At 42.0% G+C, this 21,305-nt stretch overlaps 1 protein-coding gene across 1 annotated transcript in view; it reads left to right on the forward strand.

Moving 5' to 3' along the window:
* The window catches only part of LOC109433277 (uncharacterized), a 45,880-nt gene extending 25,861 nt beyond the window's left edge, over positions 1-20,019 (forward strand). The window contains exons 7-14 of the mRNA XM_062857460.1: positions 3,884-4,052; positions 10,901-11,132; positions 11,192-11,420; positions 11,495-11,566; positions 12,038-12,188; positions 18,161-18,389; positions 18,454-18,673; positions 19,279-20,019. Of these exons, the coding sequence (XP_062713444.1) occupies positions 3,884-4,052; positions 10,901-11,132; positions 11,192-11,420; positions 11,495-11,566; positions 12,038-12,188; positions 18,161-18,389; positions 18,454-18,673; positions 19,279-19,312 (1,336 nt within the window). The 3' untranslated portion in view covers positions 19,313-20,019. The remainder of the gene's footprint in view (positions 1-3,883; positions 4,053-10,900; positions 11,133-11,191; positions 11,421-11,494; positions 11,567-12,037; positions 12,189-18,160; positions 18,390-18,453; positions 18,674-19,278) is intronic.
* The last annotated feature ends 1,286 nt before the right edge of the window (positions 20,020-21,305 follow it).

Raw genomic sequence — 21,305 nt, forward strand, 5'->3', positions numbered from 1 at the left:
CTATCCGAGAAGATGAAGAAATGGTCTGCGGGCATGTTTGAGATCATCCCCAAGGCGAAGTCGATTGCTGCCAGCTCAGCAACATAAACCGAACAAGGTTCCTGAAGTTTGCGGAAGGCGGTGGAGTTTTCATTGAAGACACCGAAACCAGTGGATCCATTTATGCGAGACCCATCAGTGAAGAATCTTTTATAGGAATTGACATTTTGGTACTTTTCGTTAAAAATGCGAGGAATAGATATACATCGAAGTTGATCTGGTATTCCCTGAACAGCTTGTTTCATGGACAGATCGTATTTAACAGAGGAACTGTCATTGGTGAAGTGTACACGAGGAGGATTATAACCTGGGAGGCTTATATCAAATGACATGTAGAAAAGATAGATTCTCATGAATTTTGACTGAGTGTTCAGACTGAGCATTTCTTCGAAGTTTTCAATAACAAGTGTGTTGCTCACTCCACACTTGATAAGTAACCTTGGCGAGAGCTCCCAGAAGCGGTTCTGGAGAGGTTTCACCCCTGCCAGTACTTCTAGGCTCGCATTATGAGTTGAGTGCATACAGCCGAGGGCAATAAGCAAACAACGGTATTGAATTCGTTCCAGCTTTATTAGGTGACAGTTTGCTGCTGAGTGGAAGCAGAAAGAGCCATATTCAATAACAGAGAGAATAGTCGTTTTGTAAAGTTTTATGAGGTCTTCCGGGTGAGCACCCCACCATGTTCCGGTAATTGTGCGTAGAAAATTGATCCTTTGTTGACATTTTTGCACCAAATACTTGATTTGGGTACCCCAAGTGCCTTTTGAATCAAACCAGACCCCAAGGTATTTCGAAGTCAAAGATTGGTCGATTTCTATTCCCAAAAGATTGAGTTTCAGTTGGGCTGGGTTCTGCTTTTTAGAAAACACAACCAATTGGAAACTGACGCTATTGAACGCATTCTTCACATCCAACGTGACTACCGCGCAGTAACGAATTCCTCTACGTTTATGCTGGATCGCTATCTCTGCCGTTTCCGTTACGGCCTTAATAGTGTCCACCGTCGATCGACCTTTCCGGAAGCCAAACTGGTTATCCGAGAGCCCAGAGTCGTCTGGTTTCTCGGTATAGACCATTAGCCTCGACAGAATGATTCGTTCCAACAGTTTCCCGGAGGTGTCCAGTAGGCAGATAGGTCTGTATGCCGACGTGTCGCTGGGTGGCTTCCCGTGTTTGGGCAACAGAACCAATGTTTACCTTTTCCGCCTCCGGAAATTCTCCTCTGTCCAGGCACATCTGCATAGCCATTCTGAACATAGCATGCCTCGATGGCTGACTTGATGGCTACCGTCCAGACCCGGAGCCTTGTTCAACTTGAGTGACTTCGCAATTACGATGAGCTCATCGTTCGTCACTGGGGCTACCTCCCCTTGATCGGTTCGGGCAGGGGGGGTGGCAGCTCATGATCTGTTATTGTGGCGCGAGAACAGCGTTTCCACGATCTTCTGCAGCATCACGGGTGAGCGTTCCGGGGGCGCTAACGCTCCTTTTGTTTTGGCCATGACTACTCTGTAGGCATCACCCCAGTGTGTTGTGTTAGCTGCCTGGCAGAGATTTTAGATGCACGCTCACATACGCCCCTAATCTCATTGTTTAGTACCACTTCAGCCGCCATATAGGCCTCACCTTTCGGCTCTACCCTCATCGGTACAAGCTCTTTGCATCCTCCTCCTCGCTCTTAGGCAGGACGCTCTGAGCTCTGCGATTTCAGGACACCACCAGTACACCGGTTTCTGTCCATTTCTGGGTAGCGCACGCCTAAGCATTACGGCATCGCACGCATGGCTTAGAGATCCGACTAGATCTTCACTGGACAGCTCATCGGTGTTAGTCTCCATAAGCAACCTTTCGACGAAAGACGCCTTATCGAAGCGCGAGGATCCTCGATGGCTGCCGATAAACTTCGGTTGCGTCCTCCTTCCACCATGTTCCACCCTATATCGTACCGCCAGGTGGTCACTGTGCGTGTATCCATCGTCAACCCTCCAGTCTGAGCTATGGTTTAAACCTGGGCTCCAGAAGATCACGTCAATGATGGACTCTGCAGCGTTCCTACTGTAGGTCATTTTTTCACCTACGTTCACGACATCCACATCCAGTCTTGCCATGGCTTCGAGTAGTGCCCAGCCTCTCGCGTTAGTCGATCGGCTACACTAAGAAAAAATTCTACTCAGTCGAAGAGTAACGACAACTCAGTTTCGTCGACCGCGAAGAGTTGGCGCAAACTGAGTAAGCTCGCTTGATGACAATGAGGTGCTTTTACTCAGTTGGTCGCGTTTACTATCGGTTACTCATTTTTGAGTAAAGATTGAGCGAATCGATGTTCTGAACTGTCAGATCCGGAGATAGACGAAAAGGCAAAACAACGGTCTGCTCGTGGCGGACAGCAGCGGCTGCATCCAAAACGCAATTTTGGAAGAATTTTCCTTTTTCAAAGCAAATTAAGTGGTTTACGACCTCCGCAATTAGTGAACTGTTATTGACAATGAAGTTTTCAAAAGAAATCACTGTCTGCCGAGGTCGTAAATTATCAAAATTTGTAAGAAATATCAATTTGACAACATTAAACATGCTTCAAAATTACTCAGAAATATGAGTAGAAGCAACTCACGGTCGATGTTGAATATCGTGAGTTGACTTTACTCAGCCTTCATCGAATAGAACAGAAACTCAAAATTGAGTAACCTACACCTTACTCAGTTTTAGGGTTGTCCCACTTTTAACGAAACTGAGTCGGATCCAACTCAATTTTGAGTAGAATTTTTTCTCAGTGTACCCCACTCAATCGCCCAGGCGTTGAAGTCTCCACCGATGACCACGGGAAGAAGAAGAAGAAGAACAAGAAAAAGAAGGGAGCTGAAAACGACCTTTCATGCACTGAGAAAAAATTCTACTCAAAATTGAGTTGGATCCGACTCAGTTTCGTTAAAAGTGGGACAACCCTAAAACTGAGTAAGGTGTAGGTTACTCAATTTTGAGTTTCTGTTCTATTCGATGAAGGCTGAGTAAAGTCAACTCACGATATTCAACATCGACCGTGAGTTGCTTCTACTCATATTTCTGAGTAATTTTGAAGCATGTTTAATGTTGTCAAATTGATATTTCTTACAAATTTTGATAATTTACGACCTCGGCAGACAGTGATTTCTTTTGAAAACTTCATTGTCAATAACAGTTCACTAATTGCGGAGGTCGTAAACCACTTAATTTGCTTTGAAAAAGGAAAATTCTTCCAAAATTGCGTTTTGGATGCAGCCGCTGCTGTCCGCCACGAGCAGACCGTTGTTTTGCCTTTTCGTCTATCTCCGGATCTGACAGTTCAGAACATCGATTCGCTCAATCTTTACTCAAAAATGAGTAACCGATAGTAAACGCGACCAACTGAGTAAAAGCACCTCATTGTCATCAAGCGAGCTTACTCAGTTTGCGCCAACTCTTCGCGGTCGACGAAACTGAGTTGTCGTTACTCTTCGACTGAGTAGAATTTTTTCTTAGTGTGCACGATTCCTCAGCCCTTCTTATTAGCGGGCACTACGGGCACTACGTCTCATGACACTACCTTTCCGCCCACAAGCTATGCAACACGCAAAGCACGAGCACTACAAGCTTCACGTCACAACTCTCGCGTATCGCGCACCACCACCCATGAGGTAACCAGATTTGTTCTTCTGCGATGCGCCGCGACGTCGAACGCACGTGTCCTGCAGCTACGAATAACGTTCAACTAGTTTGGATGCCGGTGTGGCTTTATCTTTGGCAGATTCACTCCATTGATGATTAGTTTCGGATTGCCAGTCGAACGGTGCGGTTCTGAATCAGATTGTGGTAATTCGTATTGTAGGTAACGGGTTGCAACGGAAAGTGTTTTAAATATGCTGCGGTTTAGTGCGTTAGTAGTGTTAGTAGTGATGACACAGTTCGTGCTCAAGGGATACGGATACATCGTAAAGGATGGGAATTGTTCTCTGGTGTCCAGTTCCATGCCGGTGGTGACTAATTTTGACATCGAGAAGGTTCGTTACAGAATATGGTAGTGATACAATGATTTGAGGTAGTGCAAATAAAATAAAAACGATTGAAAAACTGTGCTGAATAGAAGTGTAAGCTTAAGAATGAGAAGATGTGAAGTTCTTGGAGAGTGTTGGATTGAATTAAGGCCCCTTAGCGTGTCAGCTCAAATCTTGCTCTTCTTATTTGATTATTATTCCAAACAGTCATCAAGCACGATAGTAGTTGTGTAGCCTTTCTATACCAATTCCATAAACAAACAAACAAAAATAGCACCTCTTTGTCTCGGTACCTCCAATGTAAACATTTCGAGAATATGAATCATTTGAACGCAACTCAAGCAGTAAACTACTCTACTTCAATGAATAACAAGGAAACATATCCAAATGTCACGAAAAATGTTAGATTTTTTATGTAACAAGCTAGAAATGATCGAATTATTTTGGTACGCTCTCCCACTGTTTATGTTTGCTGCAACAGCAGTGCTGGCGGACCGCTTGGTGAAGATTTCGTAAATTATAATGCTTTGCTTATTTCACTAACAATTGTGGTAAAAAAGTTAAAAAACAATCACCCCACAAATTATTTTTGATTTTATGATGCATAACCAATGTGTTTGACTGGATTGTTTAATTGATTTCGATCAATTTAATTGATGCTTTGCCCAGCAGGATCGACATCACTGCGCGCAATGATCGATGATTGTGCGCGCCAAAAGACATCACCGCGCTGCCGCCGTCGTCGTTGGTACTGCAGTGGGTGGTAAACACCGCCAACCACATTTTTTGAGCGGTCGAAACAAATCGTTAAAAATTTCTACTTTCGAGTGAAATAATGCTTAGTAATCGTGATTACTTGGAAAGAGGCTTGTATTTGAAGTAGTGTGAATACATTTTTATGCCGAATATCTCGCGTGAAAAGGATTATTTTATAGAATAAGATAAGTGTCGATTTTTTTACAAATATGTATTGGTGCAATGTTGTGTAAAGTTGATTTCGGTCAATGATTTTGAAGAAGCCATTTTGCGATGACACGCTAAGGGGCCTTAACGTACAATAGGGTAATTCATGTATTTAGGACAGGCTGAGGAGAACGTTGGAAAAATCGCTCTAAAGCTTCCTTAGAAAGCAATTGATTATTTTGCAAAGTTACTTATACGTTTATAATATGATTGTACTTTGCGTTCCTGGTGACAAAAACCTTAACGAAAGCATTTTAAGCTGAGAAAATCATAATTTCAAATCGCCTGTTAGAATTGCATTTTGGTCACTAAATATATGTTTTGGACACCCTCAGGTATATATAATTTGGACAGGGCAATTATCTCAATGTTTAGCCATGTGTATTGCTAAATCATGGAAGTAGCATAAATTAACAAATATTTTCTTGCAAATAATCTTATTTCTCCGCTTAACAGGCATCTATTTTGAAAAATATTACAGTTTTTGTTAAAATCGAGAAAATATCGCCAGACCCACAGAATACGCCTCCAAGTATGCAATCGCACAGCATCCCCATGTAGTTCGTTAGATGACCAAAATATATCAACAGTAGAAAACATGCTATGTATTTTGGACACCACCTATTTTAAGCGTTCTAGATGAATGTTAAGAGGTTGGCTGCCTAATGCTTCTTTATTGAACATTTCTCAATGCAATAAGGCATTTAAATTTCTTACAATTATTATTTCAACGATTTTGGGGTGAATATTGTATGTGACTGTGAAGTGTATGTCGTCTTGCATACCTGTGCATTTGAGGGGTTTTAGTGGAACAATTTACAATTTTGATTATTTTGAAGTAAATTCGTAATTGTTAAGCGTATTTACAATGTAAGTCATCAGAATTGGGTCTGTTTGATTCAATAATCGATATTGAGAAGTATCTACTTTAATTATCTCTCCGGAGCAAGACATATATCGCCGTGCATGTCCAAATTACATACATGTCCAAATTATATTTTTTACCCTACATCGTTTAAACCTCTGGAACCCGGGGGTCATATATGACCCCAACATAGAAACGGGTGTATAAATTCACTCATTCGATAAAATAGAATACTGTCTTCGGCAAAGTTGTTGCAAATTGAGTCAGGACTTCAGGTCTACACTTGTAACAGTAGCCATCTCTGTTATACTAAGTAACGTTGCATAATCAACCGCAGTTACTGCAGCAATCTGAAGTCTACTAGCTTTTTATAAACCTTTGGGACATCTAGGGTCGTCCAAACTGTTCTTTAACCCTTTGAAGACGGTATTTTCGTCTATCTGGATGTAATTTCGCTGGTCTAGAACACGTTTGTTAAGCCCGAAAATCTCCAAAGGGTTAAACAACATTCCGTTTAACATTCGTGCAGAGTAAATGTTCTATTATAATAATTTATATAATTTGTTGTGGAGATATAAGTGATTGTTTTAAGCAACTGCTAAAATCGTTGAAAAAATTTAGTTGCCAAGCCATTATTTCAAACTCTTCTCGAAGTGTCATTAAAAATTCGAATAATTCACTAAAAAATCTTACTTGAATCAACTGTTTTATTGTACATATTTGATAAAAAAAAATCCAAATTGTACGCTTCAACCTTTTTTATGTCCATCCTTAGCACTTCGAAAACAATATACATACAAGGAACGACTATTTACATTTTTATATTTTTTGACAAATCTACTTAGAAAATCAAAGTGTTAAAGTAGTTATTTATGCAACAAGTTGCAAAATGATGATTTTTTCAGCACGGGTCGGGAAAAGAGTGTTCAAAATAGTCCAAAAATGCCACGTCTTAGGTGGACTCTCCCTAACGCAAAATCAGCAGCAGAATACGAACCGAGACCAACGGCAACGACCCAGCAAACAAAAAGGACTTGCGATTGGGAACTAGGTACGTGAAACTGCCGATCTCTCAACTCCATTGAGAGCACCCGCATACTCGCCAATCTACCGAAGGACCGCGAGCTCGACAGCGCAGCAATGCAGGAGGTGTGTTAGGCAGGAGCCATGGTGTGGATGTTTAGAGGTAATTATACCGTCTACCAGAGTTGCGGAAACGCACGTGAGCTGGGAACAGCTTTTATCGTGATGGGTGACAAGCAGAAGCGCGTGATCGATTGGTGGCCGATCGACGAAAGAATGTGCAGGTTGAGGATCAAGGACCGATTCTTCAACTTCAGCATAATAAACGTGCTCAGCCCACACTCCGAAAGCACTGATTCGCATTTTACGCGCAGCTCGAATGCGAGACCACGGCGTCAAGGTCATCATAGGAGATCTAAACGCTCGGGTAGGCCAGGAGGAGGAATTCAGACCGATGATTAGGAAGTTCAGCGCCCACCAGCAGACGAACGAAAACGGCCTACGGCTCATTGATTTCGTCGCCTCCAAAAATAAGGCCATACGTAGCACCTTTTCCCAACACAGCCTCCCTTATCGTTACATTTGGAGATCACCACAGCAGACGGAATCGAAAATCGACCACGTTCTGATTGACGGACGGTACTACTCCGATATTATCGACGTCAGGACCTATCGTGGCGCCAACATCGACTTTGACCACTGCCTAGTGAAGGTCAAACTGCGCCCCAAACTCTCCGTCATCAACAATGTACGATACCGGCGACCGCCACGGTACAACCTAGAGCGACTAAAACAACCGGATGTTGCCTCAGCATACGCGTAGAGTTTCGAGGCCGCGTTGTCAGACAAGGGCGAGCTCGATGAGACCCCTCTGGAGGACCTCCTGCTGGAGTACAGTAAAAGCAGCCATCAACGACGCAGCAGAGCGCAATAGAGATAAGTGACATTTCAACACACGAACACTAGCGCAATTTTTTCCTCACACAAAAGTGCACGCCGATTGAAAGGCTATTTAGATTGCATATGTAAATATTACCCAATCGAATTGGGTAAAAGGGGTAAATAATGATAAAACTAACGTACGGGGTAAGAGTGCAAATATTTTCCTCGCAGTTTCACAACTACATCTACAAAAAAGGCACGCATACATTTGAACGTGATTACCACTATAGGGTACGTGAAACGGAATCGACGAGACGAATGGTTCAGCAAAGAGTGTACAACGGTTTTGGAGGAGAAGAATGCAACGCGGGTGGTAATGCTTCAGCAAGGGACCCGACAGAACGTTAACACGGAACGTTACAAACGGAAACGGAAACAGAACACCCGTCTCACCGGGAGAAAAAGCGCCGCCTGGAAAAGCTCAACGTATGCTGCAACGGCTTCGTGCCGCGAGCCTCGTAGCCGTGCGGTTAGGGTCACCAAGCTTATAATCGCACCATGCTATGGGGTGAGGGTTCGATTCCCGCTTCGGGCGTTGAAACTTTTCGTGAGAATGATTTCTTCCCCGTTTCCACTGGTACATGCTCCATTGTCCGTTGTCTAATGTTAAGTTTAAAACAGTCTGTACAGCCGAAAGCTGAAGACAACGTTGTCCGTGTCTCGTTTTTTTTCTTTTTTTTTTTTTTAAATATGCAGGGATAAGGACGGATGCCTCTTGACGGACGGGCGTGCGGCGATCGAAAGGTGAAAACAGCACTTCGATCAGCACCTGAACGGCGGGGAGAACGTAGGCACGGGAGACCACGGCGACGGAGGAAACGACGACGCCAGTGCAGTGAAGGACGGAAATAAACCAACTAACACGCTAAGGGAAGTTAAGGATGCTATTCATCAGCTCAATACCAACAAAGCAGCTGGTAAGGATGGTATCGCAGCTGAACTCATCAAGATGGGCCCAGAAAAGTTGGCAACCGACTCGAACAGCTACCAGAGGAGTGGAAGGAACGGGTTAATCTGCCCAATCAAAAGAAAGGCGACCATTTGGAATGTGACAACTTCAGAGCGATCACTATTTTGAATGCTGCCTACAAAGTGATATCCCAGATCTTCCGTCGTCTGTCACCTAATACGAATGAGTTCGTGGGAAGTTATCAAGCTGGCTTCATCGACGGCCGGTGAACAACGGACCAGATCTTCACCGTACGGCAAATCCTCCAGAAATGCCGTGAATACCAGGTTCGAACGCATCACCTGTTCATCGACTTCAAATCGGCATACGACAGTAGCGATCGCGCAGAGCTATGGAGAATCATGGACAAAAACAGCTTTCCTGGGAAGCTGACTAGACTGATTAAAAAAGCAACGATTGATAGTGTGCTAAACTGCGTACGGGTTTCGGGTGAACTATCCAGTTCATTTGATTCCCGCCGGGAACCGCGACAAAGTGACGGACTCTCATGCCTTCTTCAACATAGCTATGCCGGACTCAACAGCCGGGAAATGATTTTCTCAAAATTTGGTCAATTTGTGTGCAGAGCTGAGCACCCGCCTAAAACGCGAAGCAGCAAAGGTCGGACTGGTGGTAAATGCCTCTAATACAAAGTACATGCTGATAAGCGGAACCGAACACGACGGGATCCGTCTAATTAATAATGTTACGATACACGATACCTTCGAGGTGGTAGAGGAATTCGTCTACCTCAGATCCTTACTGACGGCTGACTACAACGTGAGTTGCGAAATTCGAAGGCGCATATCATCAGCGGTAGTCGGGCCTACTACGGGCTCCAGAAGAAGCTGCGGTCTAAAAAGATTTACCACGCACAAAATGTACCATGTACAAAACGCTAATAAGTCCGGTGGTTCTCTACGGACACGAGAGCTCGCTGCACTTTACGGCGAACCCAGCATCCAAAAGGTGGCCAAAGCTGGAAGGATATGGTGGGCAGGGCATTTTGCAAGAATGCCGAACAACAACCCTGCAAAGTCGCGACAGATCCGGTTGACACAAGAAGGCGTGGAGCGCAGAGAGCATGATGGCGGATCAGGTGAAGCGTGACTTGGCGAACATCGGGCGTGACCGAGGATAGAGAACGGCAGCCACGAACCGTGTATTATGGAGAAATGTTGTTGATTCAGTTTTATCTGGAATTTGATGTACCTAATACTAAATAAATGAAATGAAAAGATTTTCAACATCTTTATTTTGAGACATAAAATCCGCTTTCAATACAAGCATCAGTTCCAGCTGCGACATCGATCGGATAATCGCCGACGATAAACTGGTTGCCAGTCGTGCGTACCAGCTTTGCATTTATTAAACTTCAGAGTATAAACTTCAGTCAATACAGTTCATAAATCCTATCAGCTGGAATGGCATTTAACTGTATGATACATGCATAGGGTAAGAGATCTAACTTTATTATTAACATCCGCAACTTAGCTCTGCTAGTAAACAGCTTGCGGGTCATTGAGTAGACATTAACATTTGAATGCTTCCAGTTGGCACTGTTAGTTCAATGACTGGAACATCATCATCATGCCATTAGCTGTTATGATGGTTTTGACATATGACCCAATGCAGCCGTACGGATAGCAAGGTTGGAAGCAAATCCATTTGCCCTTATGACCTTGACCGGATAGACACTGATATCACCAGTTGATTTGCTACCTTGCATGAGTACTTTATCGAACCCCGCTGGCTATATTACTTAACCGGCCTCGCGTATGAGATGCTTGACTTTTGAATTTTATGGCTCATCTTCAACGGGTCATAAGTAGCCAGGTCGGATAACGAACACTGGACGGTGGACACAAATAAAACCCCAAAATTTACATAATTGGCCATCTGCGTCAGAAATGAGAAGCGTTTAAATTATATGAAGACGGGCGCTCTGGAAATGGGAGGTCTTTTGTTTTGGTAGTCCACATTTCTTCAAGATGACCTAATTGCATAATGTGTACTTGCACATGGCTGAGTTTTATTTGTTTTATTTGCAATAAGAGAATTGTGTATACACCAAATGGAGCACGACTATTGATAATTGAAATATATTTGCAGTACCTTGGAAAGTGGTACGAAATCGAACGATACGAACAAGACTATCAGCGAAATCTGGAATGTGTGACGGCAGAGTACACTCGAAGCAAACTGGATGCATCGTTGGACGTCAAAAGCAAAGGATTCCTAGCGTCGAAGGATGCCTATGCCTCATTTGCGGGGATCGCGGTTATGTCCGACCCATCGTCCAACCCCGCCTTTGGTAAACTGAACGTAACCTATGGCATAAAAGGTATGGTTTTCTATCGTGTCCAGAGTTTACAGATTCTATGAACTATCTATACTTCACAGCCAACGGAATCTCCAACTACTGGATCGTGGATACCGATTACGTCAAGTATGCTGTAGTCTACTCGTGCACTCCAATTGAAGACTCAGAATCAGTTATCGAAGGCTACTGGCTGTTTTCGCGAACGCCTGCGCTTACCGATGAACCTCAGATTACGAGCAAACTGCAGTACCTGCAATCGAACTACTTTGTTCCATCGCACGTGAGGCCCACCAATCAAAGCGAGTCATTGTAAGTTGGGAACAAATTTCACCCGTGAGCGTTGGTGTAGCAATATTACATGTTGTTTCTCTTTTTACAAACAGGTGCCGAAAGGAGCCTGAAATACCACCTGTTCCAGAAACGGAAGTTCTACCACCTTTGGCCAGAGATTTGCAGTAATCTTAAAAAATCATCGACCAACAACCAGTTCAGATCCACCAGATCCAACGGTTAAATACTCTCACTTTCAACCCGCAAGAATGCGAATCTCTACTTAATGCTCTTTCCTTTCAACATCCATCCTCACAACAAACTCATAAGAAGTGCCGATAAGTTAATGTTATGTAAATAAATACAACTGATTAAAGCCTAAGTATAGAAACAAACAGAAACCGACCGGCTGGCTGACTAAAGTGATTAGCCATAGCACAAGCGTGAGCGAGTTCAACCGGTCGGTAGTGCGCGACTGTCGTTTTAGTAGCATTCCGAACTTGACCGACTCTGGTGGTGGTCGCCGTCGTCATCAGGCTGCCTGGTTGATTATCGCATTTTTGTTGTCGTCGTCGTTGTCGTCGTCAGCACGCCTACCTTCGTGAAGGACTTCTGTTTTGGTGGGCATCGCGATCCTAGAGCCAGTGGGTGTGAGAAGTAGAGATGAGCGTGTTGATGACACTACTGCTGTCGGTCGGGCTGCTGCTGCTGCTGACCTCAACGGGGATCGTAAGCCAGCGGATTGTTCAACAGCCCTGCCCTGACCCGGAGACGCGACCGATTGTGAAAAATTTCAATCTGGATAGGGTGAGTTGATGGGTTCGTGTGCCTTTTTATGGCGATATATTGCGTTTTCCAACTTTCTGTGTTTCGGGAAGCCTGTCAATGATTTCTTGAGGCTTCTTAGTTAGAATGGCAGATTGTATTGATACCATTATATGTTTTCCTAGGTAGGATTCCTTACACTGCGCACATTTCCAGTGCAGAATGCCATCTTTGGTCGCATCCATGGGTTTAGTTTTTGACCACTTCCAGCGGGACAGCCATAACCGATTTCATGTACCGGTTGTCCCAAATATGGTCAGAGGCTGTTTTCAGCTTAACTGTTTATCAGGACCCCAAAATGTGCTCAGAATCGTGATAAATATCTTCTTTCGGTTCTGAGTTATTGGCGAAAAACTACCTAAAAATGAACATTTTGACCATTTTTTGAGATCCCTGAGGAAACCTGCCATATTTTGTCCCAAAACTCAAAAACGAAAAGAGATATCGCAATTCTGAGCACATGGTTGGCTCTTTATGGTCCTTTAATCACCGATTCTAGTAGAAGAGGGTATTTTTTTCGTCCAAAAAAAATTCATGATTTTTTTGACCCCATAAAAGTTTTGAGAACTTTAGGCCCAGTGGGGGACCACTTTACCTTGAGATACGGACTTCTTACTTTGGCATAATGGTTTTTTAGCTAAAAAGATCGTTTTGCAATATTGAACTTTTAACATTTCCAACTTTTGCAAAAAAAAAGAGACGGCCTAATGAACATCCTTCAGAGATATCTTTAGAAATATGTCCATGTTTTTTTCATGAACTCTCCTAAAAAATTCATCTGAACCTTGTCCCAGGATTCATTTTTAAATTCCTCCATAGAATCCTCACGAAAATTCCTAAAGAACATTTTTAGACCTTTCACGATTTCCTTCATAAGTTTCTTAAAAGCTTCTCCAAGTAAATCTTGCGTGGATAGCTTCAAAATTTCCTTCGTGATTTTCTTAAGAAATTATCTCTAAATTATCTTCTAAAATTTCTCTAGAGGTTCCTCCAGCAATACATCCAAATTTTATCAAGAAAAAATTGCATAGATTTCCTCAGAAATTCCTCTATAGATACTTAAAAAAAATATTCAGAATTCTGTCGGAAATTTTTTTCAGGGATTCAATGAGAAATTTCTCTACGATTTTCTCTAAAAATTCCTTAAAAAAACATACTTCATAAAATATCTAAACATTGTTTTTTTTAATTTTCTATAGAAATACCTCCATAAAATTCTCCAAAGATTCATTTAGGAAATCTGCCATAGCATTCTTCAACAATGGCTTCATTTGTTACTTGGGAAGTTTTTTGCACAAATTCTTTCAGAAAATCTTATGAGGATTTTTTTGGACATTCCTGCAGGAATTTTTTTTTCGACATTTCTTTAATAGTTTCTTTCGAAATTTCAGAAAATTCGTTCAGATATTTCTTAACGAACTCCTCCAGATACTTCTTCAGGATTTTATTCCAGGAAATTTGTCTTGAGGTAAGTTCCCGGAGATATATTTTTTACTCCAGAGAGTATTGCATAATTCCTTCAATGGTTTAAGCAGGAATGTTTTAGCCTTCCAGAAATTTCTGCAGATATTAATGCAAATATTTCTTCAGAAATTCATCAGGATATTGTATTTTCCCAGAAATTTCCGCCCAGATTTCCTGTAGGAATATATTCACAATTTTCTGCAAGGATTCTTCAGAAATTTCATTTCTTCCTTCATATTATTCCAGGGTTTCCCTTAGAAATTTTATCGTAAAATCATCCAGGAATTATAACAACGGAGTTCTTTCTGACATGCCACAATAAATTTCAATAGATTTTTCTCCTCTTCTTATGTCTGTATTAACGAGATTTTCAGCCCTAGGCTTGTTCATCTCGGAACCCACGCCTCTCTTCCCTTCCGAAGGAAGAACGCACATTTTGTGAGTTTGTCAGGAGTGGGATTCGTTCCCAGGTCCTCGGCGTAATAGTCACGTGCTTTAACCATCATACCAGGTCCGCTCCCAGTTTTCTCCTTTGATGTCTTCAAGAATATTACATTGATTCCTTTAGATATTCCACCGGATATTCTTTCAAGAATTCTTCTAGAGATTTCTACAGAATTTTTACATTAGATTTGCTTGTAGATTCGTTTAGAAATTCATTTAGAGATTCCCTCTCAAATGCTTTCAGAAATTCTTCCATGGATTTTTCTATTCTAAAATATCTCTAGTGAATCCTCCACTATTCCAAGGATTTACTCAGAGTTTTCAGTAGGATTTTTTTTCAGAAACTGTTCTATAGTTTTTTTTCATCAACTTCAACAAGGACTTTCATAAAAAAAAACCCTCTACTAACACCAACAATTTTAAATAGAAACTATTTAACAAAACAACAGTCCTTAGTTTTATTGCCAAGAGAATAAAATTTGTAATAAAACAAATGCATCAAATTGAATCAAACAATTACTACTGAAGCAGACAGATTTTTTGTTTTGGTTAGAGAGACTTTTCCCTGAAGGCGCAATCGTCTCTAAGCAGATGTAATCCTTAGAGGAATTGCTGCAGAAAACCCTGGAAGGATTCTATAGAGAAGCCTTTGAGATTATTTTTATTGCAATACTGATGAAGGATGTTTTAAAGAAATACTTGGCGGAATAACTTAGCCTCAGGGTCGGCACGTTCACTAAACAATTACTCGCAGGCAGGTAATTTTCGCGCAAGATGGAGGAATACCACAGCACATTTACACGTTACAACAGTTTATTCGTACTACAACTTTCTTGGCTTATTCCTGGCACTCTCGCTCCCACTTTCTTACAAACTATCTGACCTTTTCTGTTGCGGGGCCCCTTCTCCTTCTGACTCGCACTGGCCGGGTCCTTACCGATGTCGTAGTGGATCGGTCTTCGATTTTTGTCGGAAGGACTTTGGACACTCGGATTTCGTAGGGCGCTTCGCGGGGTTCTTGAACCAAAAAACGGCGGGGTTCTGATGTCCTCTTTGCCTCCTATCCACCTCTTTAAAATCTCTCTATATTTCTCTTTGCTTCTATTGTATCCACTTTTTAAACTTTCTGTAGTGTCGTCTGTCTTAATTGACGAACTATATGCAAGTGAGTCTGTGATATGGAGTTCGCTTGGAGGTCCATGACCTCGTACCTCGGTCATTGCCCCCACATCCCATGTTGTGATCTATTAGTGGACATTACGCCACCCCACATGGCCGCCCAAGAATGGTAACCATCCATCTGGCGGTGGATTTTGAAACTGAGGTGGGTGGATGATGATGTTCTTCTCGTAGGGTGGTGGAGCTTGAACCTGACTAAGCCTATAGGCAAATCCAATGGAGGCTAACGATCCCTCCGCATCTGGTGGCAGGAATGAGAACCCTACACTGAGGATACTGATCGTATGTTTTTCATAGTTTACATCTTATGAACCAGTTATTTTTATTTTTTTCAGCATTTCATAGTTCTCGTATGCTTTTCATACATTGAAAAGCGAAATCCTTAAAACTTGTCGTATGAAAAATCTCATAAGAAGCATCGTATGAAAATCATAAGATGTGTTATGAAACATCATTGCTAAAAAACAATAAAACCTCTTATTGGCTTCTAACCACTTCAACTTCCGAAGCGTCGATGGGCGAATGAGTAAAGCACGCACTCGCCAACCTTGACGTTCCTGGTTCGATTCCAGGTTGCAATTTTTTTGAATTTGTGCAAAATATTTCACAAAAATATGTATGATAGTCATAAGACATACTTTCAGTTTTTATACGTTTTAGGTATGATTTTCATACGTGAATGTAATGAAATTTATACAGTAACAGTATGACAATAATAGTTGGCGCTTTGAATCCAAAATCATAGTTCGTAACTATGATTTTCGCAAGAAATTCTTGTGGCAAAAAATCATAGTTGATTCGTATGATTTTCGGAGTTGCAGTATCCTCAGTGTATGAAAAACGTGACTCCGCCAAAATTTGCCATGGCGCAGCATAGGCAGAGTGTACTTTTTTCACTTTTTCATATCGAATTCCGCATCGTAGAGAAACAAACGAGCACTTTTTGGAAAGAAAATTTAATTCTCTTTCAGATGCACTTAGATCCGGTAGGTACTTACAAACAATTTATGTGATAAATTTGAGGAGCTCTTGCTATGCCTCCGGCGGGCGATCTTCCGGATTTGTTGTTAGCTGGCCAAACCGGTGTCTGTCGGCGTGAGCATCAAGAATAATGATAATGGAAGCCATTACCAATGGAAAATAGCAACTACCACGGCAGAGTATTAGTTAATTTTGAAGACGAAAAGTTGAATGTTTGATGTAAACAAACGATTTTCTCCTCATCTCACCTAGCGCCTTTACAATTGGGGGTCATTCGAATCCCAGTCAACCAGTGATCGTATAAGATGTTGCATAAGATGTTAAAGTGGAGGCGATATGCGTACATTTTGCATGCGCCTTAATGGAGGCATGCACGCATATGACCTCCACTTTATCATATTATGCAACATCTTATACGATTACTGGTTGTCTGGGATTCTTCTATCGCTATTAATTGCTGATATGGTTGTGTTTCGCTTTTGCTATGAAAATCTGAGCGGGCTAGTAACCATAGATATGTGCAGTCAGTCTAAGCTAAGCTATGTTTTATTATCACCCAAGCAACCAAAAGTTCGGATAAAACAGCATGTTTGGGCTTAATCAGCTATTCGAAGGAAGATGAATGGCGTGGCGTGAATAGAACTCACTTTTAAAGTAGTTAACCGAACTTGAGTTCACAAAAAGTACACTTGTGCCACTGAAAGGAACGCTATTCAGCTTAAAAATAAGCTTCGATAAAATAAAAAAGGCGCTCAATCCTCAAAAGTATTTTTTTTATTGAGAGACATTAGCATATAGCAAATTGACTAATACCTTGAAATACATGTTTGATGTTTTTTACTTACTGAGACTTGAACTCGGGTTCTCCTCGTTGAAAGCCGGCGCCTAACCACTACTCCATGTTTGGGTTGTTAAGCACTGAGGGATTTTACTCAATGTGCTGATATCATTTATTAGCGCTCAATCAGGTTCGCGTGTGAACTTTCTCTGAACTTGAAATACTCTGCGAGACAAACTTTTTGAAGTCGAAAGTTCGGATGGAACTCCTTGCACAGTTTGACATTTTCAGTTTGTTTTGGTGCAAAGCAATAAATTAGTGTCAATGTTGGTAATTCGAAAAAGATTATAAGTTTTCAGTGACTACGATCGCGTCGCTCACCGGTGCGCTGACGCGACAAGTAAGACGGGATAGAAAACATCCAGCAAAACTGGAAGACATTCACAGTAGCCAAAAAAAAACTCCGGCGGAGCACTGGGTGGAACAGATGCTCGCTGCGAGGGCAGCCTTTGAGCCACACAATACGGATTATTTGCGTGGATTTCAAGTAAGTCCGTTCAAATATAATAGTGAAACAAAGTGTACTTATGAAATTAACACAAGTTGTGGCTGCTGAGCTCGATTGCCAAGTAATTTAATTCAATGTGAACTTCTCCCGAGCTCCGCTGTCTTCGAAGTTCATGTGAAGGTCACATTTGGTACGGTTAATATTTATCCGAACTTTGAGTAGTAAGTTCAAAACAAGTTTGGGACGGAACATTTCAAGTTGTTGTTATATGTCCATTTGAACTATATTTGAGCTTTAGAGGCCCACAAAAGTTTAACATGAGTTCGGTTAAAATTTGATTGAACTCTGCCCAAAAGTTCAAAGTAAGTTTTTTTTCTGAACCTTTTTTTGACTTCAATGTCGTTTTGAAGAGAACTCAAAAGCTTGTATATCTACTTCCAAGTTCATAAACAGTACATGAGTAACTTTTTGGAGAATGAAGTTCAAGGAAACCGGAATTGAACCAAACTTGAACTTCTTAGTTCGTTCTTCAAGTGGAATCCGAACTTTTGGTTGCTTGGGCACTATTTTTCTCTGTTATTAATTCTTCTTCTTTAACAGTACATCTCCGGAAAGTGGTACGAAATTCTGCGATATGACCAGTACTTCGAGAAAGATTGCGACTGTGGGTACGCTACATACACGCTAAAACGACTCAACACCATCAAGGTGGAAAATTGCTGCGAACGACTACCCAACACTAGTGTGCACTGCACCATCGGAAAAGCAGTCGTCAGCTTTCCGGATGCTGTTCCTCTGGAAGCAAAGCTGAATGTCACCTTCGGTGGGCGTGAGTATAAATGTGAAGTTTTATTTTCCTATCAGTTTGTTGAGTTTTGCATCTATTTTCACAGCACCCAACAATTCCAACTACTGGATCATGGACACGGACTACGACAACTACGCCATCATCTACTCGTGCAAAAACCTCTCGGACAACAAATCCGCCGAAGCTGCCTGGGTGCTGTCCAAGCAGCGCACCATCAAGCCGGAAGTTCGCTCCAAAGTCGATCAGCTCGTGGATCAATATCTGGTCCGGGCCGATATGCGAGTGACCGAGCAAAGCCAATCAAAGTAAGTGCTGATACTAATGCCGGCTTCGTCCTCCGTTCACATATATTTCTTGTTTCTGCATCCGATTGGGGAACAGGGTAAAAAATGAACATGTGGCATTTCGAAGAAAACGGACAAAACTCTTTCATTATTTCTATTATTTCAAGAGATGATTATGTAATGAAAGGCTATAAAACGCTCTAAATGGCCTTTGTAGCCGAAGCGGTAAATGCTCGGTGATCAGTAAGACCATGCTGAGGATGACAGGTTCGATTCTGGCTCGGTCCAGAAACTTTTTGTAATGGACATTTTCTTGACTTCCTTGGGTATAGAGTATCTTCGTGCTTGCTACACGATATACACATGGAAAATGGCCCTAGGTAGAGGAAGCTTTTAATTAAAAACTATGAAAGTGTTCATAGAACACTGCTGAGCAGCTGGCTTCGTCCCAGTTAGGACGTTACGCCTTGAAGAAGTCTTTATGGAAGGAGAGCTCATGTTCCATGTTCATTTTACCCGCACTGCCCACCTAGAAAACTAGTTTTAATGGAATATCTTCAATTTGCCCACTTTTCGATTTCATCCTCTGTATTCGTTTTTATAAATCTTCTCTTCCTCACCGTCAGATGCAAATACGACGAGATGCCCGGCCAAAACTAGTCTTAATTGATCCGCAAAACTTTGCATCGTACACAGAAGAAAGTTCCCACCGCAGCTCATCACCATCATCATCATCAACATCAGCAGCAGCAGCCTTACCAAACAAACTATACCCTGGACCGGAGCACCGGAGAACACATTTCCCGAGAAAAACATCCAATATACTGCAGGCGATTTTCTTCACCCGAAGTGGAAGAGTTTCTACGGAGTTGGTGCTGATTATTTTCTGGGACCGACCGACCGACGACCAAGCAAGATGCATCCGACATAGCCGCCACCGCTGGCGCTGGTGGGGTGCTGAGGAACACCGAAGACAGGAACTCATCCGCTTTAATTTTCCATGTCTGACAAAAACGGAACCGCAAAACTTTCGATCAAATTTCATTTAATCTGTGCACAAGAAAAGGGAGGAACCAGTTTTACAACAGGGCCAATGAATGGAGCTCTCTTCTGGAGAGTTGTTGAAATGAGCAATTTCGAAACGCAAAGTTTGGTTCGATGACGGTGCAAATAGTTCTGAGGTTTTTTTTTCTGTTTTTCTCAAGCTAATTACTTTCACCTTATTTAAGATCATTGTAAAGGAAACGTTTATTACATTTCTTCAAGGGGAAGTATTGGAGTAGATAATTGTACTCAACAATGATTAACCAGCCCCGACTGAAAACCTCTTTAAAAAAATTAATAAATAATATGTTGAACGCAATTTACTTAACACGTACGTCCCCAACCCCCATTTCGACGAAAATTTCAAAATTCAAATGGCTGGTTCTCAGTCATTTTTCAACGGATTTTAAAAATTTTTGCACCAATCGATCACAAATTCCTTCTAGTTTTCAGAACCGGAGTCCACTTTACGGAAGCGGTCATGGTTCCGGAATTATTCCGGGGAGTCGTGGGGTAACCTCCTTATCGCTCATGGTGGCCACATTGTAACGTTAGCTAAAACCTCACATGCAGCATATTAATCTTCATGATTTTGGAAAACAGGAACTCTAGAAGGTATTTCGAGACTTTCTGGACATATTGGCCACTATCGGAGATACTCCGGGAACTTGGTGCCCCCAGGGGAGTGGCCAGTTCACAGAAGTCGTAATATACGCGTACGTAACACTTGTTTTTCTTCTGCGAGAAATCCCTCAACAATTGATTTGGTCCTAACTGACTCAAATCAGCATTGTAGCCAATTGATTACTTATTTATGCTGACCTTCTGATCATCTCCCTGTAACATTTCAAATTTCCCATGAAGCGATTTTAAATCCCATCTACTCTACTTCACTCAACTTTCAATTATCATAGAGTTGGCAGTAATACATGAAAAAGCACATCGATAGCCATTTAGATGTTAATGTTTCATTGTAAACACCTTTCAAATTAACAATGGCCTCGAAACTTTGACTATCCAGCTTTTTACGCTTGATGAGGGGAGATTCTTTTTTGACAAATCTTGCCGACAGCCCATGCAGCAACACAGTAGTCGAAAATTTCAGTTCATTGCTCCCGAAATGTCAAAAATTTTCACCATGAACTTGTTTTGCTAGTAATAACATTGGTAACATTTGTTATGAGCTAAAAAATATTTCTTTTTAGATTTGTGATCGCTGGCCGCCACCTTTAACTATAGACACCGAGGAAATCAAGGAGGAAATGTAACTATCCTTTGTTACGTCTGCGCATTCCCAAGGATTACCAGTTCCACCCCACTTAGCGTTTATTCTCCCCGCCGAGGCTTCGCAAGAGTAGGGAAAACAATGCGCAATCCATTGGCAGTTTTTATTACGAGATGCCTGTGCCTATCGTCCCTACGGCCCTAACTATGTCCTACTACAACTGCATTCGTGGGTAATTCGTGTATGGTGTCAGTGTGGGAACGTGATGATGCTGCCTGGTGCCATGCTGCCGCCCGATCGACCCTTGGCCCTCGTTGAATGGCTTAACCAGCCGGAGCTGCACTATGCGGACCTGGAGCACCTTCACTTCGTTCTCGGGGTTTT

Source organism: Aedes albopictus, chromosome 3 (genome assembly GCF_035046485.1).
Source record: "Aedes albopictus strain Foshan chromosome 3, AalbF5, whole genome shotgun sequence".
In the NCBI taxonomy this organism is placed as follows: domain Eukaryota; kingdom Metazoa; phylum Arthropoda; class Insecta; order Diptera; family Culicidae; genus Aedes; species Aedes albopictus.